The sequence below is a fragment of the Chionomys nivalis genome, chromosome 16 (genome assembly GCF_950005125.1).
Source record: "Chionomys nivalis chromosome 16, mChiNiv1.1, whole genome shotgun sequence".
Classification (NCBI taxonomy): Eukaryota; Metazoa; Chordata; class Mammalia; order Rodentia; family Cricetidae; genus Chionomys; species Chionomys nivalis.
Genome location: NC_080101.1, coordinates 47,889,257 through 47,913,451, shown reverse-complemented (window position 1 = coordinate 47,913,451; position 24,195 = coordinate 47,889,257). Strand labels below are relative to the sequence as shown.

Here is a 24,195-nt window from a genome sequence, read left to right as displayed (position 1 = left end):
AGTAATATCTTAATATGTTCTACTCCAAATAGAAGAATTTTTTAAAAAGAAAAGGGTTGAACTTTATGTGGATGCATATTTAAGCAATTACGTTACTGTTTTAGGTCTCCAACAATTCGAGATATGGTTGTACGGTGTATAGCACAGATGGTTAATTCTCAGGCTGCAAATATTCGCTCAGGATGGAAGAATATTTTCTCTGTATTCCATCTAGCTGCATCAGACCAAGATGAAAGCATAGTAGAACTTGCCTTCCAGACAACAGGGCACATTGTCAGTAAGTATTCCTTAGCTATGTTCAAGTGCAGCTAGAAAAGCTGACTGTTCAGTTGACTTGTGGTGCTGGAGTAACTCAAGGCCTGGAACTTGCTAGGTCAAATACACTAACAATGAGTTGTATCTCCAGCAGCTGGGCTCTTGAGGCAAAGCATTTGATTCTTATATTGTTCTTAACCACTGAATCATCTCCTCTGACTTTGTGGGAAATTGAAGTATTAAGGATGGAATCTTATACAAGTTTATCTTGTATAAAAGATAGTGGTTAAATGTTTGCTGTGTAAGCGGGGTGGCCTGAGTTTGGGTTCCCAGCACCATCAGAAACAATCTGAGCCTGGCCAGGCACATCTGTAAACCCAGTTTGTATTTATGTGGGGTAGGACTATCTTGATTATCATTTAGTGAGTGATTGCTTAAGTATTAAGCATTTTACTTAAGTATTTCAAGAATAAAATGTCCTTGTAGGCATGGTTAAACACAGGTATCCAAAGAGTAGTAACTCTGCATATCTGCCCAACAAGCGTTAAGGTGCACCTTTTAGTTTATTATGTGGTGTTTAGAGTGTGAACAAAATAGACACATCTTACTCAGGACAGGGTAGGTGTAAAGAGAACCCATACACATTTTTTTTAGGTGGCAAAACCCTTGACAACCTGTTAGAAGTATGTACTCCTTTAGAGATTAATATATCTTGGATACAATTAAAATAATTGAAAATGTGTAGTTATTTCTATTTATTTTTCTCTGTTTTAGCTCTTGTATTTGAAAAACACTTTCCAGCCACTATTGATTCTTTCCAGGATGCAGTGAAGTGTTTGTCTGAGTTCGCATGTAATGCAGCTTTCCCAGACACAAGTATGGAAGCGATCCGACTAATTCGCCATTGTGCAAAATATGTGTCTGATAGACCTCAGGTATAGTAGCATCATTTAGTAAACAGAATATTGCTGAGAAATGGGTACAATGTGAAGTCTGTATTTGTTTGGAAAGTTACTGTACAGGAAGCATTTATTTTGAACCCAAAATTAGTTTGAACTTGATTCTGAGTTACAGTTCTCCCAAGTAAATACTTTATTCATTTGATTTTCATAACACCAAATGGGGCAGCTAGTGTTACAGCTTTATATAGATAAGGAGACAGGTGCGAGAAGTTTTAGGTTGTGTCCATAGTTGCAAGGCAAGTAAAGGAAGAAAGAGGCCTGGCCTGTTTCTAAGAATCCTGACCTACCGCCTGTCTGCCTATGCCTTGCAGCACTGAAGTGACCTTGAATATCTGACCCTATTCTGTGTATATGTGGGGAAGGAGGTATGTGCACATGTGTATAGGCATGTTTTTGTGGAAACCAGAAGCATTAAATACCCCTGGAGCTGGAGTTAACAGGAGTGCTGGGAACCAAACTCAGTTTCCTTACAAGAGTAGGATGTGGTCTTATCTGCTAAGCTGTGACTAGCCCTGTAAAACCAACTTAAAAAAAATCAAAGGCTCTTTATAGGTAGTTATAAGTCTTCAGCTTTTTGTGAATTATTATATATTAAATTTCTCACCTTTGATTGGTAAAGCACTTAGTGTTTTTCCTGAGAAATATTACTGACTGTGTCAGAACATGTATCTTTGCCTTACTGATTGCATCCTTCCTCTTAAAGGCTTTCAAGGAGTACACGAGTGACGACATGAATGTGGCCCCTGAAGACAGGGTGTGGGTGAGAGGGTGGTTCCCGATTCTCTTCGAGCTATCATGTATCATCAATAGATGCAAATTAGATGTAAGAACCAGGTAACAATGCATATTTGAAATTTAAGTTTTGAAAGATTTATTTTTATTCTCACTAACTTTTATGGATGAACACAAGTTTACAGTTAGAGACCACAAAATTATTTTAATAATAAATATATAAAATATATAATAATAAATATATTTTAACCAAATATATTAAGAATTAGAGAGAGAGAAAGAGAGAGAGAGATACATTAATCAATCTTGCCAGCCAAGCTGTGATGGCGTACACCTTTAATCCTAGCACTTGGGGGGGGGGGGGGCAGAGGCAGGCAGATCTCTGTGTGTCCAGGCCAGCTTGGTTTACAGAGCAAGTTCCAGGATAGCTGGGGCTACCCAGAGAAACCCTGTTTTGAAAAAGAAGAAAAGAGTTAGATAGGCACATTTTAGACTATATTTATAGGCAGAAGTTTTTGTTCCACCTGATTCTATAACCATTCTGTCCCAAGGAAACACACAGAGGCTTATATTTAGCTTAGACTTTTTATTAACTAGCTCTTACAACTTGACCAAAAATTCTTAACTAGGTTTAGCCACAAGGCTTGGTACCTTTTCTCAGTAACGAATTATCATTTTGCTTCCTCTGAGTCTGGCTGATGACTGGTTCTCTAACTTTCCTCATCCCAGAATTCTAGTCTGTTTGCCCTGCCTGTTCATTCTGCCTGGCTACTGGCCATTCAATGTTTTATTAAACCAGTAGGAGTGACAAATTTTTACAGTGTACAAGATGATTATTTGTCAGCATTTCCTCTTTTATCTTTTCAAAACAAAAACCTTGAATCTAATCTCCTTTCTTTAGTTTTTTTCCATAACAACTTGTAACCAGTATGCTAAACAAAGACAAGCATCCATAATCCAGTTGGGGGGGGGGGGGGATGTGGGCGTAGTTTTCTAGGCTACTTCTTGCTGATTGGGCTTGCTGGTAAATCTTTGGGGGACCCTGAGAACATTAGGATTATGGTCAAATCCTGACTGTAGTATTCTATGAAACTGTGTCACCTCAACTTACCACCTTGAAGCTGTTCTGGATGTGGAACGCAGAAGAAACTTCAACAGAGAGCCATCTGCTCCTGTGGGGTCTTTCTTGATTGAACCTGATTTTTCTTAACCCAGAATGAATTGACAGCCTCCTATTTTCTGTGGAAATAAAAGCAAAACCTCTTCTCTAAAGTAACATACCTTTTGACTTAAATTTTGAAGTCAAGGCATTTTCAAAATATATAGGTTGGATTGATCCAGCAGCGTTTATAATCAAATGTCTTTTAGAAGCTGTTGCTCCTTCTCAGCAGTCAAACAATTCAAAGACAACACAATAACATACAGTACCCATCTTTATGTAACCTTTTAATTTTTGGTTTTTTAAGACAGGGTTTCTCTGTGTATCTTTGGCCATCCTGGAACTTACTCTGTAGGTTAGGTTTGCCTCAAAGTAAAGGAGATCAGCCTGCCTCTGCCTCCCAAGTGTTGGGATTAAAGGTGTGCACCACCACTTCCAGCTACACTATTTCTTTTTTTAAGGACTTTATCTTTTTTTTCCTCTCCCAAGTATACATATATTTTTAAACACACTGTAAAGCATTTGGAGGTTTGTTTTTCATCTGCATCGTCTTTACTGCATATCTCTATCTTTTTCTGACCACATGAGTCTTTATTTTGCTAAGGGATATGGCTAGGATTAAAGCTGTGGCTTTGGCAGCTTGCTGTGCCCCATTCCTTAGATTTCTGAGAATCTATCTTTATGGCAGAGGTACTGGCAGGAGCCGTGTTTTATTGCCACAATTCTGTGGAGTTTCTAGGTCTATGCCACTGCCAACAAGCCTGCCTTAGACTGCTCATAAACACCATTTAATTGTTTGGTGACAGAGCCTCTTAAAAGAGCCACAGGATTTTTTCTGCTTACAATGAGAAAGGAAGCCTCTCTTAAAGGAGCCACAACTCTGCTTTCATCAGCAAGACAGACCCTACCCGAATAAAGATGGTTACTAAGACGCTGAGCTTGACTCTGTCCTTGTCTGTCTAGAATCCTTTTTTAAAGCTTTCTCAGACTTTATATGGAAATTCTTGCCAAACATTTGGGGGGCATTTGTAGATAGAAGTTTTTGTCGTGCCGGGCGGTGGTGGTGCACGCCTTTAATCCCAGCACTCCAGAGGCAGAGTCAGGCGGATCTCTGGGAGTTCGAGTCCAGCCTGGTCTACAAGAGCTAGTTCCAGGACAGGAACCAAAAGGTACGGAGAACCCCTGTCTCGAAAATCCAAAAAAAAAAAAAGAAGTTTTTGTCGTGCCTAGTCCCACAGCTATACAGTTCCAAAGAAACACACAGAGGCTTATATTAATTATAAACTGTTTGACTAATTAGCTCAGGCTTATTATTAACTAGCTTTTACAACTTAAATTAACTCATAATTCTTGTCAATGTTAGCCATGTGACTTGGTACCTTTTCTCAGTAAGTCATTTTCATCTTGCTTCCTCTGCATCTGGCTGGTGACTGCATCTCTGCCTTTCTTCTTGTGTGTTCCTTTCTGACTGAATGGCTGCAGGTCTACATATAATAATATGATTACTAGATATATTAGTGGAAAATGAAATATATTACTTTACTTAAATCTGTCTTTTAGTCTGTTTAATACTGTAAACAATTTTTTTTCACTTGTTTCTACTCAGAAACTTCAATAAATGACAAAATTTTTTTCCTGGTAGAGGTAGAAGCATTTTTTTTTAATTAATTAGCTCTTGTTTTGTTTTTGATACAAAATGTCATGTAGCTCAGGCTGATCTTAGGCTCCTGATCCTCTGCTTCTCCCTCATATGTACTCATGCTTACAGAAGCTACACTGGCTAAAAGAATTTATAAAGGAACAGTCTTGAATTTTAACAAGTTGCTAAAGAGGTCCTCTGCCAAACAGTCTGCCATGTAAAAGTATAAAATAAAATATTTGATGTTATTGATATTACGGAGTTTTATGAGTAACTTGTATGGTCTGAGCCCTACTTTGGATTATTATCTATTTTGTAAGAATTTCTTTTATAACAAAAACAGCTATAAAAGTGTAAAGTTCCTCAGGCTGTAATTCCCAGCTAATTTTGATAGTTTTAACGTAAGGAAGAGAGTCACTGCAGTCTCATGTCTTGTTCCTAACATGCATTAGGTGTTGCAGGCTGGTGGGAACTTGCTGAGGTACTAAACATACATCATACTTATCTTACGTATCCACATAACATGTTTTTCGAGAACCTACTACATGTTTTAGGCCTGAAGAACACAGCAGCATATGAACTAGGCTCTGTACTAGTCGTTAGGTAATGTTTAAAGATATTGACCATTTTAACACTTCTAGAAATAAAAACTTCTGAGTTGAAGGATCCAGACATATTACTAGACAGAAGTTAACACAAGTTTTTTTCTGTTTCCCACTTCTCCCATCAAGGCCACAGCTCCTAATCCCTCAACAAGTTGCACCTTTCTCTAGTGACCAAGCATTCAAACAGATGAGCTATAGAAGCTATTGCTAGTGGACCACTGCGGAGTCCACGTACAGTCTTCAGCAGCTGAGCGGATGGGAGGGGAACAGAAAAATAAACAACCTTAACGTCAGAGCCTTTGGAGTTTTTATTTTTCTGGATGATGTATCCTAAAGGAACCTGTTAAATTAAATTGCTTTATATTCAATATATATTAACAACCAGTATTAACTTTCCTTTTTTAGTAGCTTTGTAAACTGTTAAAGCTTTCTTTTTTTGGGGGGGGGGTTTCGAGACAGGGTTTCTCTGTGGCTTTGGAGCCTGTCCTGGAACTAGCTCTTGTACACCAGGCTGGTCTCGAACTCACAGAGATCCGCCTGCCTCTGCCTCCCGAGTGCTGGGATTAAAGGTGTGCGCCACCACCGCCCGGCTCTGTTAAAGCTTTCTTAAGACAGTTTGGCTGCTTCTCATTAGAGCTTTCCTAACTGTGTTCTGTTACTTAGGGGCTTAACAGTCATGTTTGAGATAATGAAGACATATGGCCACACTTACGAGAAGCACTGGTGGCAGGACTTGTTTAGAATTGTTTTCAGAATATTCGACAATATGAAATTGCCAGAGCAACAGACAGAGGTAAGAGAACACAACATTTTCCTTAGCATAAAGTTGTAACATTCTTCAGGTTTTTCACTCAGTACATGTTAGTGTTTGAAATTAAACACACTGAACATAAAGAATTCCTAGAATATGGTGTCTTCAGTACATGAGAAATACTATTTTCTTTCATTAGCAAGGGCACTATTTGGAAATAGGACTGAATTAGTGATTGACTTTTATTTTCATTGCTTTTGTTGACTGTCAGCTTCCCTTCCGTATTTTGTTATAATCATAAGAAAGAAACACCGGTAACTTTTATTAATATTGGATGCTGAATTCTTGTTTAGTAAAGAATACAAAGTAAAATTAGCTGTAGTTATTTCGATTTATTTTACTATAAACCACTTAGATATGTATTTCAGATTCTGTGGCCAGAAAGTCTCATTTTTCCTCTCTGTCCTGTATAGCAATATGACATGGAGACTTGTGTAATTATCTTTAATGTAATTTAGGAGAGGCGATTTGAGACAGGGTCTAGTGGTTGATGGATAGCATGACCTTCTTTTCATGATCCCCTTTCCCCCCAGAAAGCCGAATGGATGACAACAACTTGCAACCATGCCCTTTATGCCATCTGTGATGTGTTCACCCAGTACTTAGAAGTTCTTAGTGATGTACTTTTGGATGATATTTTTGCCCAGCTCTACTGGTGTGTGCAACAAGGTAGGTCTGTACCAGCTATGTAAACACCTAGTGTGACATATGACACCTGAGATATGTAAATGAATTACTCTTTTCTCTTCTAGACAATGAGCAGTTAGCACGCTCTGGTACAAACTGCTTAGAAAACGTGGTTATTCTGAATGGTGAAAAATTTACTCTAGAAATCTGGGATAAAACGTGTAACTGCACCCTGGATATCTTCAAAACTACAATACCACATGCGTAAGATTTTATTCAGGTCTACTCTGTATTTATATATTGACTAGGTTTAAAAGTGAGTAATTACTAAACTGTAAAAACTACATGAAGTAAACAAAAATCTTCCGTGTTTTTCCAAAGTTTGGATCATAATGTGATGATTCTTCCAGTTTTTGAACATATCACACAACAGGTGATAGTTTGAGTTAACGAGAGCCTTCCTTAACATGTCTTTCAGTTACAGTAGATTTATTAATCTACAGAAAATCTGTTTGTAAACACTACACTGTACACTCAATTGTTATCTTTCTGTGAGAAATGAATTATGAGTAGTTTTTAATCAATAAAGAAACAGATACATTAGCACCTGGATTATTCATAGGATGGATTGGAATTCATGTCCAGCACAGCCCTGGGGCTTTCTGATTTGTATAAAGCTTTACTTGCTGTCTGAACTGTTTAAGTCTATAGATAGACTCTTCTTAGAAACATTAAATACACCCAGTGCTGATATAAAGTCATATGAAAATTACCAGCTGTTCCACTTTTTAAGCTTTGTATCCTGTTTTGTAACATGAATTAAATCTTGTTTACATTCTTGTAATAGCCTTATAAATAGTAAAATTATAAATAGAAAGTAAAACAAATCACTAACTAGAAAAGTGGTCTATACTGAAAGATGCACAATGATTTCTTTGACCCACTTCCAATTATTCAGTATATTTTCTCACTTACCTGGAGCAGGGTGAGATAGTATGAATCCTTGCTTTGCAGCTCTCCCTACTCCCTCCATCTCCATAAGCTCTTTATATAAATCTCCTGACTACGCAGTATTTTTAATTGGACCTGCATGTGTTTTAATTTGTTAAGTTACACACTCATGGTAATATATGTATATATAATTTTCTTAATAGAAAAGATCGATTTCCAACTTCTCTTTATTGCAGCAAAACCATATTTTGGCATCTGTCTGCCTGGATTCTAGAGCTTTGATTCTTAAACATATTTCTTCTGCAAGTTCCTATTTCATAAGTGGCAAGTTAATTTATCTTTGGGACCTTGTTGACCTAATTTTTCTATATTTTAAAAAAATAGAATTTTAAGAGTTTTATAGATTTTAATTTTATTTTAAGTTTTAATTCTATGAGGTTGTTGTTGTTTTGAAAAGTGTCAGACTTTTAAAACAAGTTTGCAAGCCAGGTGGTGGTGGCGCACACCTTTAATCCCAGCACTTGGGAGGCAGAGGGAGGCGGATTTCTGTGAGTTCAAGGCCAGCCTGGTCTGTAAGAGCTAGTTCCAGGACAGGCTCCAAAGCTACAGAGAAACCCTGTCTTCAAAACAACAAAGACAAACAAACAAACAAAAAAAAAAGGGAAAAAAACAAGCTTGCTCTAAGGTGATATTTAAGACATTAATATTTAGAAGAAATAAGTCTGAAATCCATGGCGCATTAGAAAGTATATTTTTCTGTGAAACTGTTATCCTTATAACTATATTGAGTGCTGCTGAATTAATCTCCAAAAGTACATCTTTAAAAATTTTTACTGAATAGATCTCAGAAAATTGCTTTTATCAGTAGTCAAACTGTAATTTTCCCCCTGCTTTAATGCCCATTTAAAATAATGTTGCATGTGGCATAGCTCTTTACTGTGGCCCAGTGACTGGTTTTGTTCTGGTATCTTAAAGGCTCCTGACATGGCGTCCTACTTCAGGAGAGGCTGCTCCCCCCTCTCCATCACCCGTGAGTGAAAAACAATTGGTAAGTAAAGCTTATGTGATTTTGTCTATGGCAAGTAATTTAACTGTAGCCAAACTCTACGTGTCAGTGTCCTAATGTGCCCATTGCTGTTACAGAATGCCTAATCCTAGGTAGTCTAGAGATACCCGAGGCCGGCTTCTCAGTGTGGAGGGCGGCTGCGCGGGGAGCAGCGTGTGTCTGCGGGAGGCTGCCCTCTGCTTCCACACTGGCCCCTTAACCTTTTATAGTAAGACGTCACCCTGTCCATAGGGCACTGCCTTCTCGTCAGATGAACTCTTACTGCTCAGAGAGGATTAAGTTTGAGCATGAATTTTGTGTCTGATTCCACACATACACTAAAGAGTGGCATATAGGAATATCTGGATACAAATATCTGAACTCTGTCAGTGAGACCAACTCTTCTTAAAAGACAGTGTAAGTTTCTTATGTGAAATTCTCAGACTAAAATTTCTTTTTCCTTTTTTTTTTTTTTTTTTTTGATTTTTTCGAGACAGGGTTTCTCTGTGGTTTTGGTTCCTGTCCTGGAACTAGCTCTTGTAGACCAGGCTGGTCTCGAACTCACAGAGATCTGCCTGCCTCTGCCTCCCGAGTGCTGGGATTAAAGGCGTGCGCCACCACCGCCCGGCCAGATTAAAATTTCTGATGATAAATTTTACATATAAGAGTTTTATACTCTGTAAGTACCATGAAGGGGATACTTAAAATTACTGTTTATTTAGGGCATAGAATAAAACAATTTTAAGGGTTATGAATGCAGAAACCAGATTATAGAGATTTTTTATACTAACGATATTAAATCTTGTTTTACCTTTTTACTTTGATATAATTTCATTATATAGAAAATAGTGAAAGAATTCCAGTGTGCCCTTCAGCCCATATATTAGATTCCTACATAGCTGTACAGGAAACACTTGACCAGCATTAAATGACTGGAATATAGAGGCTGTGTCTTAGCCAGCGCACATGTACACTTCCCTGTACCTTCGTCCTGTGTGCTGCTTCTGTCGTCGGCTCACTCCCTCACATGCTCTTTCCACGTGGTTTATCTAGTCCTTTTAGGGGAATTTGCAAATATGGTGTTCTTTAACCACTATGAGATTCACATCTTTTCTTTTGAAGATACCAAAAGGATAACTCAGATCACCACAATCAGAACATTCTTGTTGGAACTATTTTTATCCAATATGTAGGCTTCATTCTGATTCTGCCTTTTCCATTTTACCAAAAACAGCAAGAAAAAAAAAAAGTAGGTCACACTGTTCGTGTTGGTTTTCTAGCCCTTGAAAACTTTAAAAAGATTTATGTGTGTTATGTATATTTGCCTACATGAAATTTTATGCTCCACAAGTATATAGGACCCTGTGGAGGCCAGAAGCGTTGCCAGGTCCCCTAGAACTTAAGTTACACATGGAAACAAATCCAGGTCCTCTGCAAAAACTGTCAACAGTCTCTAGCCCTTGAATTTTAAGCCTCAGAGAGCGTAGTAGCAAGATAGTGCCAACTGACCTGTTTGCTTCCCATAGCTTTTAAATTTCTCAACTAATTGTTAATAGGAAAAACATAGATTACATACTAGAGTAGTATTCTGTTTCTTGTGGTATCTGCCACAGAGATTCATAATTGTTCCATAATTGATGTGTTGGTTTGATCCGTTAGACACCCCATCACTTGTTGAACATCCTCTTCTGTCACACAGGGTAGCATATGCAGTATAGGTCTGTACTGTTCTGTATGTCACTGTGGTGAAGATTAAGTCAGGCATCTCACCACAACCTCAGGCTTGGGTACCAAAGATAAGTCCCACTCGCCCCGGCTCACCTTGTGATCTTGAAGCTGCTGTTGCTGCTGCCGCCCTCTGCCCCTCAGCTCTGTTCTCAGTCTGTTTCTCTTTCCCTCTAACTACTTAGAACTGGCCAAGGTTGTCACAAGCTCCCGCTGCCACTCCTAGCTGAAGTAGTTCTTGCTGTGCACTTAAAATAGTATTTTAAAAGTAACCTGTCACTATAAAAATAGATGTAATAAAAGTATATGTACAAGAAAGAATTCAGGGCTTAAAATATAACAGTTTTTCTGCCTCCCTACTAATTGATCAGCATGCTTCCATTTGTTTCTTAGACATATTCAAATAGTTACTTTTATATATACACTTAAAAGATTTTTAAATGTAAATTCTAGTTAGCATATCTAGGCAATATTTTCACAACTACATGAAAAATTTTTCTTTACCCTAACATTCAAAAATTTCTAAAATAATTTTTCAACCCTTTGTCTTGTCACCCAGTTTTAAGTATTACTGTAAGTATTCCTATGTGTTTTTATTTTAAGCTCTTTTTTGAACTCAATATGATCAAATAAGTAGTCTGCTAGACTAAAACAATTTTTTACTTAACGTTGCTTATATGTTAAAAAGGAACTTACTTAGATTACTAAAATCCATAACAATAAAATAACGGCTCTATGATGTACAGTGCCAGAGAGAGACTCGGTGTTTAAGAGCAGGAACTGCTGCTACGGGGGCTGGGTTTGTTCCTCAGCACCCACATGGAGCTTACACCCGTCTGTAACTCCAACTCCAGGGATCCAACACCTGGTTCTGGTCTCTGAGCATCTGCACAAATGAACTCATACACATAATTGAAATTAAGTCTTTAAGAAATGTTCTCATACTTAATCCTCCTATAGTAAAGGTGTATATAGTTGTATTTTATCAAGAACTGGAAACTGTTTTCATTTGACATGTAGCCAGTTAAAATCTACTTGCTCAGCACTGTTTCTAGGAACACAAGCCTTCCACAAAGCCCAGGTGAGGCCATACTCTAGAGAAATAGCGCAGTGCTCATCCTAAAGCCAGCTTCTCCTTTCTCAGCTTGTTTCCTTGAGAACAGAAGACACTTCTCTAGCTACTCCCACAGTCCATGAAATTGCCCTCCACTTTAACCCATGTGAGCTGGGTTAGATCTGGAGAACACGTGTGCATCCTGCTGACTAGTTTTGCATGTATGTAACATCGACTTAGCATAGCACATGGATGGTATCAGCCCTGAACTCACAGAAGGTCAGAAAGGGAGCCTTTCTTTTTCTTTTAACGTAACCTTGGCTGTCCTGCAAGTCGCTCGAAGTCACAGAGATCAGCCTGCCTCTGCTTCCCTAGGGCTGGGATCAAAAGCTTGTGCCACCACCACCTGGCCTGGGCTTAGGTTTTTTAAGTTTCACTTTCTGCAGTCCAAGCTGGCCTCAGATTTGCAGCATTCCCCCATATGAACCCTTAGCTGTTGTCCTAAAGATGTTCAGCTTTTACCTGTATCTAGATAATTTAAATGCAGAATGATTTTTTTCATGGATAACATCTAAATTTTATAATTTTTAAAAAAATAGTATATTATGAATAACAGAAAGTATGTTCCTCCTTGCAGTGTGCTTAACAATAAATTTATCTTACTAGGATACAATATCGCAGAAATCTGTAGATATACATGATTCTGTTCAACCAAGATCTTCTGATAACAGACAGCAGGCACCACTGGTTTCTGTTTCTACTATGAATGAAGAAGTTAGCAAAGTGAAACCTACAGCAAGTGAGTTATTTATCTAAATAAAAATAAAATATACTTTATATAGGTAAGAGTCATTTTTTTGATACACTTTTTTTGGGGGGGAGGAGGGTTCAAGGCAGGGTTTCTCTGTGTATCTCTGACTGTCCTGGAACTCACTCAGTAGACCAGGCTGGCCTTGAACTCAGAGAGAACCTCTTGCCTCTGCTTTTGGGTGCTAGGATTAACAACATGTGCCACCATCGCCTGGTTGTTGCTCTTATTAATCAGCATATTCCGTAATTAGGTTTGAGATAACGTTTTACTGTTTCTACCCCAGTGTGGACATCTCTTGACAGATAACATCTGCAGTGTCAACCTTGGCTTATGTTTGCCTTGGGCGCAGGGGTCTTCTCTGTTCCTCTATATTCAGACCCCATTTTCTGTGTGTAAAGGTGGGAAACCCCATGTCTTCCTCTCCCTGTCTGCTGGGCACTTAGTAAAGGATCCCAATGCAGGAGCTCCCAGCTAAGGGGACCAAACCTGCACTGCTGCCTACCCTGTCTTCATGGATCACCTTCAGAATTGTCCATCACCTTTTCCCCAAAATGATTTTTTGACATCAGTTCAGTTTTGTTTGCTGAAAGCAAATAACAAATAGGAAAGACTACACCTCTTTTAGAAAAGAAGGTGGGTTTAAATGCTTTATAATACTGGAGTCTGTGTGACCAACTAGATGGCTCAACATGTAAAGTCACTTGCCACCAGGCCTGATGCCCTGAGTTTGATCCATGGGAACTCTATGGTAGAAGGAAAGAGCTGAGTCCTAAAAGTTGCCCTCTGGTCTCCACCTGCCAACACACACATGTATGTACATGTACAGTAAACAGAAGATAAATGGAATGAAATTTTAATTGAGACTATACGCACTGAACAGTGACTTTTTGCAAAGTTTGATTTCATACATTCAGAATGTTGTCAGACGCCACCCATGACTAGTTACAAAACTTTTTCATTACTACGGAAAGAAAATCCCATAGTCAATGAGAAGTCACTCCTTATTCTCCCCTTCTCTATCTCCTGACAACCACCGTTCTGCTTTCTGTGTCTGTGTCTCTGCTCTTCTGTGGGTTTTACATGGATGAAATCATACAGTGTGTGATCTTGAGATTCGTCATAGTATATGAATCAGTAACTTACTCCTTTCTATTACTGAGGTGACAATCCTCTCTGTGTTTGTACACTTGGATTATGAATAGTGCTAGTGGGAGTATTTGTGTCCACGCAGTCTGAACACCTGTTGTCAGGTCTTGTGTAAATGTACCTGAAAGTAGAATTACTGGACTATATGCTAATTCTTTGTACCATCTAAAGAACCATGAAGCTGTTCATGGTGGTAACACCATTTATATTCCTACTGAGAGTCACAGTGCAGCCTATCTGCCAAACTCTATTACTGAGGATATCTGGGTACCACTCAGAGCTCTCCCAACATCCTAATGAAACCTCTTTTCCTTAAACACCTGCCTACTGCTCAGCCCTTTCTGGGGTCCAAGTGCTACCAAAAGACTCTGGTCTGGGATATTTCGGCTAATAAAATAAAGGGGTGAGAATGTAGTGCTGGCTGTCACTGTAGCAAGGGGGACTGTGAGCCTAGTGGGGCTCTTTGTTTTTAACTTATCTTCAACCATAAGAACCAAATACTATATAGAACTACATTTCTAGAAAAATATTTGAACAGGGAACTTTCAAATGTCTCAGTAATTAAGTTTAACTTGCAAAAATTGGTACCAGAGAGGGAATTTTATAGTAAATGCTCTTTATATTAGAAAGAAACTAAGGGATTACAAATCGGCAACTGCTGGAACTCTTGCCCCGAGATTGATTAATAAGTAATTCCCCTTGGCATCTGTTGCCCATTGGAACAGGAACCAGATGTGGCCTTGCTGTCTGACCCTTCCCTTCCCTGCCTGGCCCACATCAGTGCTGCCAGTGCTCACAGCAACTAGTGGCTGAGTCCTCTCTCTCTCAGCCCCTCCATCTGCACCTGCCTAGCTGCATGGTAACTGAAAAGCTGTGCTGTCCTTTGATGCCGTCCTAGCAGGCTGGTAGACTGAGCAGTGAAGTTTGTCCTAGCTGTGGAGTAGAAGGCTGTGTGGGGAACACTTTTGAAACTGGGCTTAGTGGCAGTGTCCCTAACCCCCATGTTTATAATTTGTTTACTGGTGTATCAATTGAAAATAAGCATTAGTTTAATCTACAAACACACATGTGGACCACGATAAACCTGTCAGAAAGCTAAACTACAATATCCCATGGTTTGATGGGAATCCTGGCTATCCATGTTCTGTTTTGTGTTGATTTGGGTCCTGGGGTTTCCTTATACAGGTTTTCATATTTTCAAAGAATAGACTTGGACATCAGGAAAAGCTACTTATTTCAATAATAACCTGAATTGAAAGTAATCAATTTGAACAAGTACACTGTTCAGATCATGGAAGATATGTCCACTTCTTTAAGTAATTACCTTCTTAAACATTTCATTGATACAAAGTTAACTTTAGCAAGTGGTATCTATGAACAAAGGCAGGATATCTTCTTCAGTGTGAGCTATGCAAATGACCTTCGTACACAGTAATGTTTCCTTAGCGTTGTAATGTCATAGAAATTATAAAGGATTCAAAATAATGTTTTGTTTGCATGTGCGTTGGGGGGTTTCCTCACAGAATTCCCAGAACAAAAATTGTTTGCTGCCCTGTTGATTAAATGTGTTGTGCAGCTGGAACTCATCCAGACCATCGACAACATTGTGTTCTTCCCAGCCACAAGTAAGAAGGAAGACGCAGAGAACTTAGCTGCAGCCCAGGTGAGAGCCTGTGATGGTGGCAGCTTGCCTGTGAGAGGAGGGAGGCGGCTGCAGGCTCTGGCCTCAGACAGTATTCAGGCTAGAGATGTCATTTGGAAGACCTTCATGTAGTTGTCATTTCAAGCCGTGAGCTCATGTCATGAGGTATAAGAATGGCCATGGCAGAGAGGGAGGGTCAGGGAGTGAGCTCTGGGGCCTCATTCACCACAGTTGCCAAGGCAGTCAGTAGAGATGCCATGGAAATCAGTGAGGCCCAAAGAGGAAGAAGCAAGGTCCGGTCAAAGTCAAATAAAACAAATGTTTTAAGAAGGATTAACCAAGTGCTCTAGATGGGTCACATGACATTGATAGTTCACAGGAGTTCATAAGCTTGACATTGAACTCAGTTTAACACTGTGGGTGTAAGAGGAGGAGATGGAGACTGTATGTATTGTTAGCTCTGTTAAGGACTTGTTGTGCGAGGTCTGAAGGAATGGAGTAGTAGTGCAGGAGCGTGCAGGGGTCTCCCAGGTTGGTGGTGTGTCAGCGTGCATATTGATAAGCACCTCCCACCAGAGATAAAGCCAGGGTGGGAGGGGAATAGGTACTATCCAGTATTTCCAAGTGACTGGTGTCGAGAGTGGAGCCATCTGGAGTTACACTAAATAGTCCACTTGTGGTGGAGGGGTAGGCAAAGGATGCAGTTAGGAAAGGTGTGTGCATTTGAGGGAGGAGGAGTTTGTTGAGAAGAAAAATCCCACGCCATGTGAGGCTGGGAAGAGTGCTCCTTAGACACAAGTGTGGGAGCACTTGAGCTGGCCATCGAGAGACATGGGGAGAAGCCGGTCTAGGCCTGGGAGGACCAAAGCCTGGTGTCAGGGTTCCAGGAAGGTCTGAGACAATGGGAAGGGTGCTGGTACCAGACCCTTAAAAGAAGGCACATGTTTTCTACTTTGTTAAGATAAATTTGCTCACGTCTTGGATAGGAGGTGGAAGCTGTAGAGATGACTCAAAGGTTAAGAGCACTTGCTGCTGTTGGCAGAAGACTCAGTTTGAGTCCCAGCACTTCCCTCAGGCAGTTCCAGGTGATCCAGTACTCTCAACTCTGGCCTGTGTGGGCGGGCACCTACCCACATGGAGTGCACTTACAGATGAACAGGCATACACATAGATACACAAATAGTAAAGAGAAAAGGGCTAGGGGAGAGCGTTGAGTTTTAAGTTTACTAAAACTAGTTTAAGTGTGTATTGTGGTATTTTGTTTTCCAAAGAGAGATGCGGTAGACTTCGATGTTCGTGTTGATACTCAAGACCAAGGAATGTACCGTTTTTTAACATCACAACAGCTTTTTAAGCTACTGGACTGCTTATTAGAGTCGCATAGATTTGCAAAAGCATTTAATTCCAACAATGAACAGAGGACTGCTCTGTGGAAAGCAGGTAGGCCATCCGTGTCTCATAGTGTCACTGAGAACACACTGGCATGTGGTTGCTGGAATTTCCTGAGCCAAATAATCACCTGAGTGTGTTCATCCCCCACTCAGTCCCCTCAGTAGCTGGCTGATTTGTTTTCCTCTGATCATGTAGACTGCTTTCGTATTGCAAGTTGGCAATATACAGACTCCTCCTTTGAGAGAAGAACTTAAGTCCAGGTTCCACATGGACTCTACCATCCCTATAAGAATGACTTTGTTTCCCTAGGAATGGCCGTCCCTCGGAACCAAAAGGAATGATGTGCATGAGGAAACTACATTTGTTTTAGGAAATTTAGCAGATTTGAATAAAAAATAAGCTTTGTATAAATTACACTGGCATTTCTACAGTCAAGAAATATTTGTACCCATTCATAGGAGAAGGTCCTTAGAACATAGCCAGAAAAATAAAGAAGGGGCTGTTTCTGCATCCAGTAGAATGCTGGCTGCTATGTAGTCCCTTGCTTTATCAGCTAACATGGCTTTATCCTCTTCCCTTTACAACTCAGTCAGAGAACAGATGCTGACTTCTGACTAGGACATTCCTGTGAAGGGCACTGCTTCTCTGCCCTTTCGCATTTCTGGCTTGCAACAGCCCCTCCCTCTCTTCTTCCCTCCCTCCATAGCCTCTGCTTATGAAGCCCTTGCCTTGGGCAGAGCTCTGCACCTGCTGTTTTGCCTGCAGGGCTCCAGGTGTAATTCTTTAGGAGCGTTTGCTTTCCCAAATTGTTTTATATCTAAGGTGTAGAGCAGTGGTTCTCAGCCTTCCTAAAGCTGCCACCCCCCCACACACAAAATTATTTTCGTTGCTACTTCCTAACTGTAGTTTTGCTACTGCTATGACTCGTGTTGTAAATATGCGGCCCTAGAGGGTGGCACCCACAGGTTTAGAAGTGCTGGGCTATAGGGTCTGCTTTGTAGGAAGCCAGTGCTGTCTCCCCACAGGCTGTTGGACCCTTCTATAAGGTGCCTTCCTCGTCTAACTCCAGAAACTTCCCCTCTGCAGGCTTCAAAGGAAAGTCCAAGCCCAATCTTCTAAAACAGGAGACAAGCAGCCTGGCCTGTGGGCTGCGCATTCTCTTCCGGATGTACATGGACGAGAGCCGAGTCAGCGCCTGGGAAGAGGTCCAGCAGAGGCTTCTAAAGTAAGGCTCGTGGATGGTAGCTGTGTGGACTAGAAAGGGGACAGTAGCGGCAGCAGATGGCTGAACTTTTAGAATCTGGAAGATGAGTATGAAAATTAGCATTCAGCCCCTCTTCCCTGCAAACGTGGCGTCTCCCGGTCACAGGCTTCCTGTGGACTCTTGTGTGCTTCCTGGTGTCTGGACCACAGCATGACCCAAGCAGGTCAGGTCTAACGCACAGGAAGGACAAAGGAGAAACCTTTATCACTCAGAGACTTGATCTTGACTCCTTCCAGAGCCTACCATAGGTCTCTCTTATAAAGCAGTCGTGAAAAGTGACAGGTTGCCTTGTCTGCCTGCAGTTTTTATTAAAAACCTATTTGGAGTTTCTTGTTTTTTCTAGGTTTTTCAAGACAGGGTTTCTCTGTGTATCTTTGGCTGTCCTGGTGTTCTGTAGACCAGGCTGGCCCCAGACTCACAAAGATCTGCCTACCTCTGCCTCCCAAGTGGTGAGATTAAAGGTGTGCGCCACCACTGCCCAGTTGGGATTTTGATTAGTTGAATTTGTTTCATTCTGTTTTGCTTCATGATAAGTAAGTTTAGCTTGTGCTCGGACTGAAAGGCTGTTTTAGGAAAGGCCACCCATCCATTGCTCATTCCTGTCCTGAGAGCAGTGGTTCAGTGTATGTCTCAGAAGTCACTGTCCAATCTCCTATTTATGGACAAAACTAATCAGGTGCAGAAGAGGCTGAACCTCACAGTCACGAGTTTCAACCCAGGTCTCACCAGCAGGCCTGCACACCTTAGACAGGGGCTCTAAGTGAGAGAGAGAATGGAGATGTGGGTTTCCCAAATTTCCCAGTGGGTTCCTTTAATGTTTTCTTCCTGATTTGAAAACAAGTCTTGTTGCTCAGTTAATAAAAACAAGTAGGATCCAGCCAGTTCGGCAGTAGTTAATATTCCCTGCCCTCCTTTGTCTGGAGCTGAGTGCAGACCAGTAGGTCTCCGTATATAAAACCCAGCCTTCTCTTTTGCAGCGTCTGCAGTGAAGCACTGAGTTACTTCCTCACTCTGACATCCGAAAGTCACCGGGAAGCCTGGACTAACTTACTTTTATTGTTCCTAACTAAAGTTCTAAAGATCAGTGACAACAGGGTAAGTATGAGGCTCCCTGTGCACCCGTCCCTTGCACTAAACCTAGGCTATGCACACTCTCACTCTGTTTTCTGATCAGCACTTCAATTAGAGCAGGAAGTAGAATCCCATCAGACACAACTGATAAGATCCTCAGCATTGAAGCCGGGAGGCAGAGGCAGGCAGATCTCTGTGAGTTCGAGACCAGCCTGGTCTACAGAGCTAGTTCCAGGACAGGCTCCAAAGCCACAGAGAAACCCTGTCTCGAAAAAAACCAAAAAAAAAAAAAAAGATCCTCAGCATTGAAATCCCCATTATGACCCTTGAAAAGAGGCCTCTTGTCCTGAGCCTCTGCCTCACCATGTCTGATTCTTGGGCCTGTGTGTAGACTGCATCCAGCCTTTAGTGTATTTAGTAGCTCTCCAGTTAATCAGAGTGAACAATTATGCCAGTAAAAATAAAGATAAAAATTATCTATATGGAAATGTAGATTCAGTTTTCCTCCCTAGCCTGCTTACTTTTGCTCAATATGCAGGAAAAGTATGTTGATTTATTAAATGTCAGATATGTAAATAGAAAATGTTTTTTTAAGAGTAAAGAACCAAGTGGCCTGGGCTTGTGCACATTTTTGTTGTTTTAATTCTTTTCTCGCTTTCAGTTGTATAATCCATGTCCTAATACCTGGGCAGACCCTCCTCTCTACGATCAGGGCTGCTCTAGCTTTAAAGGCAACTTAGCTTCTGTGGTTTGTAATACAAGCGGTACTAATGGAGACATTTATCTCCTCCCCCCAGTTTAAAGCTCATGCATCATTCTACTACCCTCTCTTATGTGAAATTATGCAATTTGACTTGATTCCTGAACTTCGCGCTGTTCTTAGAAGATTTTTCCTGCGAATTGGAATAGTTTTTCAGATATCACAACCACCTGAACAGGAACTGGGAATAAACAAGCAATGATGAGAACTGAATATTTTTCTGTTGGTGTTTACATCCCTCTGCTCTACAAAAAGGACCCTGGAGCAGAGGTTTCCTACTGAAAAATTGTTTCTCTGAATTGCAGTGTCTGAGAATTAGTGGTAAAGATGCTTGCAGCTATAACTCAGTCGGAACACTCCATGCGGTCCCTTTAGTAGTCTGGTGGCTTCTCTGTCATGTTGGGCTCACGTTGAGCAGAAAGCCTGTTCAAACAGTCTCAGCTTACCTTCACGGGTCCTTCCCTGTCCTCTGAGCAGGGTGAGCCCCACACACTCTTGGCAGGTACGGAAATGAAATTTACCCAAAGAAGTATAGATATAAAGATGGAACTTCTGCAAGAAGTACAACTCAGGAGAGCTGTATTTTGAAGGATAAAATGTTTATAATTGGGGGCAGGGAGAAAATTATTGCTCATGGTAAAAGATATTTAGCAACTATGGTATTCTTACTCTGAAGATTTTTGCACACTCAGGCTATCTGAGATACTGGGAATCATCATCTTTCTGTGAAAATGTACAGAGATGCAGGTCTGTAATATAAAAATCTTAAACATATTGTTCCTTCCTGCACTGTTTGATTTATTTTCTTATCTACTTGCTAAATACCCATAATATTTTGTCAAATGCACTAAAACATTTGGGTTGAACTTTTGTCTTTTGAGGGGAATGGTCATTTTGAGGGCTTAATATGACCTAAATCTGTTGTGGCCAGTGCTTGTCAAGATCACAACAGGAGGGGAGACCACCAAGGTAGGAGGCATCCGTGCTGACAAGGACTACCTGTGACACACTCCTAGGGCTTTAAAGATGAGCCACTAAAGTAGATGACTTTTCACACAGACTGAAACTTGAATCACTGCAAAATGAATCTAGGTTGCTGTCACTTTTTCTTTTGGGTGGCGGGGCTTGATGTAGATTTTATTCTATGTACAGAATTTAATGTTGAATATATTAAAATAACAAATCTGGCATGGTTTGGGGAGGTTAGATTTACTGGAAATGTATTCATACTGTGAATTGTGCTCTGATGGTTAAAACGAAAAGCTTGTCAAGCATTCCATATTAACAGTGGATGTAGAAAATTTTTTCAGATGGATAAAATGTATATGGTACAGATGTAAAGTTTTCTATGTAAAAATTCTGTACAACTTTCTGTACAATATTGATTCTCATCTGGCATATCTAATCAGGTTATAGGTCAATAAAGTTTTTGAATTATTTCATCAGTGCAGTTAAAACTGTGTAACCTACAGCCCTGTTTTCATTGATGTTTTTTAAGTCCAAACTATAAAAATGATATTTTTTTAGCTACAAAGACACTTCTTTGCAGCCTATGCATTCGGTCCTTCACCTTAATCCTAGGAGATCCAAAAGCATATTTACTAATCAGAGATAAAGCTATTTACTATGAGACTGGAAAAGGTTTCCCCTGCCTTCGGGGAGTTTGTAATGTGACATTTTGTAAAGGAGTCAGTCCCAGCTATGCGATTAATTTCAAGAAAGGAGATGTTGTAGTCTTTGCCTCCATATCTCTTTAGAGCAGCCTTGTTCAAAGCAGGATAAATGGTAGAACTAAAAACCACTTTGCTGTCTGCTGATCTAAGCCATCTCCTTACATGACTGGCAGTAGCATCCTCTCTCCAAAGAGAACACAGTCCTTCTTACTGTCAGACACTGACAGGAGAAAACTTATCAATAGAGCAAAACTGAACATAAAAACTACATGTAGCCCCAAACAGGAATACCAGAAATTTCTCATTTTTGGTAAACTCTTCTGTCCCTGGAAATGTCAGAGAGGCAGTGGCTGGGTTGTCTTCAGCTGTCATCATGGTGTGTACTGAAGACCCTAATCCAAGTAAGGAATATTTTCTAGAAACGGAACGAGTTTTTTTGTGAAGTATCATTTACTACTGATTAGCCCAGGGTCTCGGGAGTGGACAGACCACTGCCTCTGTCCTTTCCGGGTAGGAGCTTTTTAGCCTCTAGAAACCTCAATTCTACTTCAAGTAAAGAAACTGACATTGGTGGTTAATAAAAATAAAACTTTATTTGTATCAAGAAATAGTGAAATCAGATAAATTAATAGCTGAGTATGCTTTATCAACATTAAAAATAAAATAGAGGCAGAAGATGTAACATTTAGTAATGGCTCATGGAGGTAAGATGGTCACAGATCCTTGATTCCTATGGAATCTGTAGCAACAAAGGTCATGAGAATGAGTAGCTTGTGGGTCGCTCATTTACATAGCAGCTGGACTAGTCACACCTCCGGTGGGTGTGTTCCCTAAGAACTGTTTTCTGTACAAGCTAGCAGTGGCGAGTGTGCTAGTGAAAATGTGCTCTGCTTCACGATCCTGTTAGCACTAATCTACCCCTTCTTAATGGCGAGCAGAATTGAATGCACATATGGTAGTTGAATCAAGAGTTCATTACCACTCATGGCAAAATTGCAAAAATAATTCTATACAATCATGTTATAAATCAATAATCAGGGATTTTTATATACATTATATTATATATGTAACATATCATCATGGGAAAATACACTTTATATATAGATAGAACACAAATAATATTTAGGTAGGGCTATAAGCAAAACATTCAAGATACAGCTCCTTACACTAAAAGGCACTGCTGGGTCTAGAGAGGGTTTATTTTAAGCATGCGCAGCAGACAGGCCCTGCCAAGTGAAAGTGCCTGGCTTTCCAGGAACCCGCGGCTGCTGCTCCTCATTCAGCTGCTCTGCCATGAACCGTTTCAGAGTTTCAGAGGTGCCCGGGCGGAGCCAGGGCTCAGTTGCCACAGAGTTGGATCCATCCTCACCCAAGTGTCTCATGATGTCATCAGGGTCGACCAGTGAACTCTCGTCATCTACAGGAGGCAAAAGAGACAAGTCGGGTGGCCCGTGACATACACAATGAACCTATAGTCCAGCCCATTAGAGCTCTGCATCTCTTTACAGAATCACAGCTCCTCCCCACAACAACTATCCCTTTGGCAGTAGGAGCCCATGCAATGAAAGGGGCTCTGTTGGGGGTGGGGAGAAATAAACTAACTCCATGGCACTGCAGCTACAAGAACTTTGAACTGTACCAAAGGAGACTCTACCAAACATGAGACATTGACTGTAGAAATACAGACTATCTTATTTTGTGTCTGTTACCATTAGGAAAAACAGTGGACATGACACAAGACTTTAATTTAGCAGAGTTTGGGGAATACTTTTCCAGCCTTATAGCACTGATACAGGCATGTCAAAGGTCATTCGGAGGAAATTACATCTGCACTGATCTAAAATGGCCCATTAAGAGGGGACTTGTTCATTAGCCACATCTGATGTTACTTAGTCTATATATTTGACTTAATAAATATAAAATAAATATAAAATATGAAAAAATCTGTCTTCCTACCCTGTGATGTCAATTTCTTTTTCTAAAAAAAAAATGACATCTCCTGGCCTGGGTTAGCTCAGCAAAGGGGTGTGCACTCAGTTAATGGGCAATCAGTCCACATCGTACCACAAAGCTCCTGTTTGAAAGGACAGCGTTAAAACAAATAGTTTAGACGTCGAGAACCTGAAAAGAACCTTAAGCTTTTCTATCTCTTCTCAAATATAGCCTTCTGAAGTATTAGTTCAAGTCTGATTCTAAAACAAAAGGCAATTTTAGGTGCACATTACGGGAAAATGCTTTTTCATTATCTTCACTGGTCCATGTTTTCTACGATATGAAAGGAAAAGTACTGTTCCCTCAGTTTACCATGTCTGCGTATTTGGTGGACTAGAGAGGTTTAAAAAGTTGTAACAACAAAAATACTGCAATGCAGTTTAACAGACCAAAGACTTCTGTAAACAGGCCACCCTACTAAAACAACCCTGACCATCATCCCAGGGACTGGCACCCTGTTTTTTTGTTGTTGTTGTTGTTGTTGTTTTTACAAAGGATATGACACAGGCTGCAGAGGGGTCTGAAGCTGCCCTGTGCTTCATGGAAAGTTCCACCCAGAACCATTCATAGAATCAGCTTGTTGGCTTTGATTATTAACGGAAAACTTTTTTTCTTTCTTCCTGGTGCAGAAAGCCAAGTAAAGGTAAATTTTTCCTTATAATACTACAGACTTAAAATAAGATGTGTCACTTAAAACCCAAAGCTTCTGATCATTCCTTACTTCAGTGAGTAATTGTAAGTTGGCGCTTTCCCTGATGAAGCACTGAGAACTTCATACACACCGCTCTCCTGGAGCTGCTATGGGTCTGCTCTTAAAGGGCACCTTCTAGTGTCGGTAATCTGCTGCAGGGTTAACCTCAAGCCCAGGATTAGCAGGCT

General features: G+C 40.4%; 2 protein-coding genes across 14 annotated transcripts in view; one reads left to right on the top strand and one right to left on the bottom strand.

The window, feature by feature from the left end:
• The window catches only part of Arfgef1 (ADP ribosylation factor guanine nucleotide exchange factor 1), a 95,370-nt gene extending 74,277 nt beyond the window's left edge, over positions 1-21,093 (top strand). Inside the window, exons 27-39 of the mRNA XM_057790301.1 lie at positions 105-277; positions 1,030-1,190; positions 1,921-2,051; positions 6,016-6,145; positions 6,697-6,832; positions 6,916-7,054; positions 8,717-8,789; positions 12,232-12,364; positions 15,046-15,185; positions 16,436-16,604; positions 17,643-17,781; positions 18,798-18,915; positions 19,689-21,093. Of these exons, the coding sequence (XP_057646284.1) occupies positions 105-277; positions 1,030-1,190; positions 1,921-2,051; positions 6,016-6,145; positions 6,697-6,832; positions 6,916-7,054; positions 8,717-8,789; positions 12,232-12,364; positions 15,046-15,185; positions 16,436-16,604; positions 17,643-17,781; positions 18,798-18,915; positions 19,689-19,853 (1,807 nt within the window). The 3' untranslated portion in view covers positions 19,854-21,093. The remainder of the gene's footprint in view (positions 1-104; positions 278-1,029; positions 1,191-1,920; positions 2,052-6,015; positions 6,146-6,696; positions 6,833-6,915; positions 7,055-8,716; positions 8,790-12,231; positions 12,365-15,045; positions 15,186-16,435; positions 16,605-17,642; positions 17,782-18,797; positions 18,916-19,688) is intronic.
• Positions 21,094-21,912: 819 nt separating this feature from the next.
• Cspp1 (centrosome and spindle pole associated protein 1) overlaps positions 21,913-24,195 on the bottom strand; it is a 99,088-nt gene continuing 96,805 nt past the window's right edge. For 12 of the 13 annotated variants that reach the window (XM_057790307.1, XM_057790302.1, XM_057790309.1 and 9 more), the window contains one exon: positions 21,913-22,741. In XM_057790307.1, coding sequence (XP_057646290.1) covers positions 22,527-22,741 — 215 coding nt within the window. In that variant the 3' untranslated portion in view covers positions 21,913-22,526. Of the gene's footprint in view, positions 22,742-23,280; positions 23,399-24,195 lie in introns of all 13 variants that reach the window. The other variant, XR_009058409.1, reaches the window with a different exon arrangement.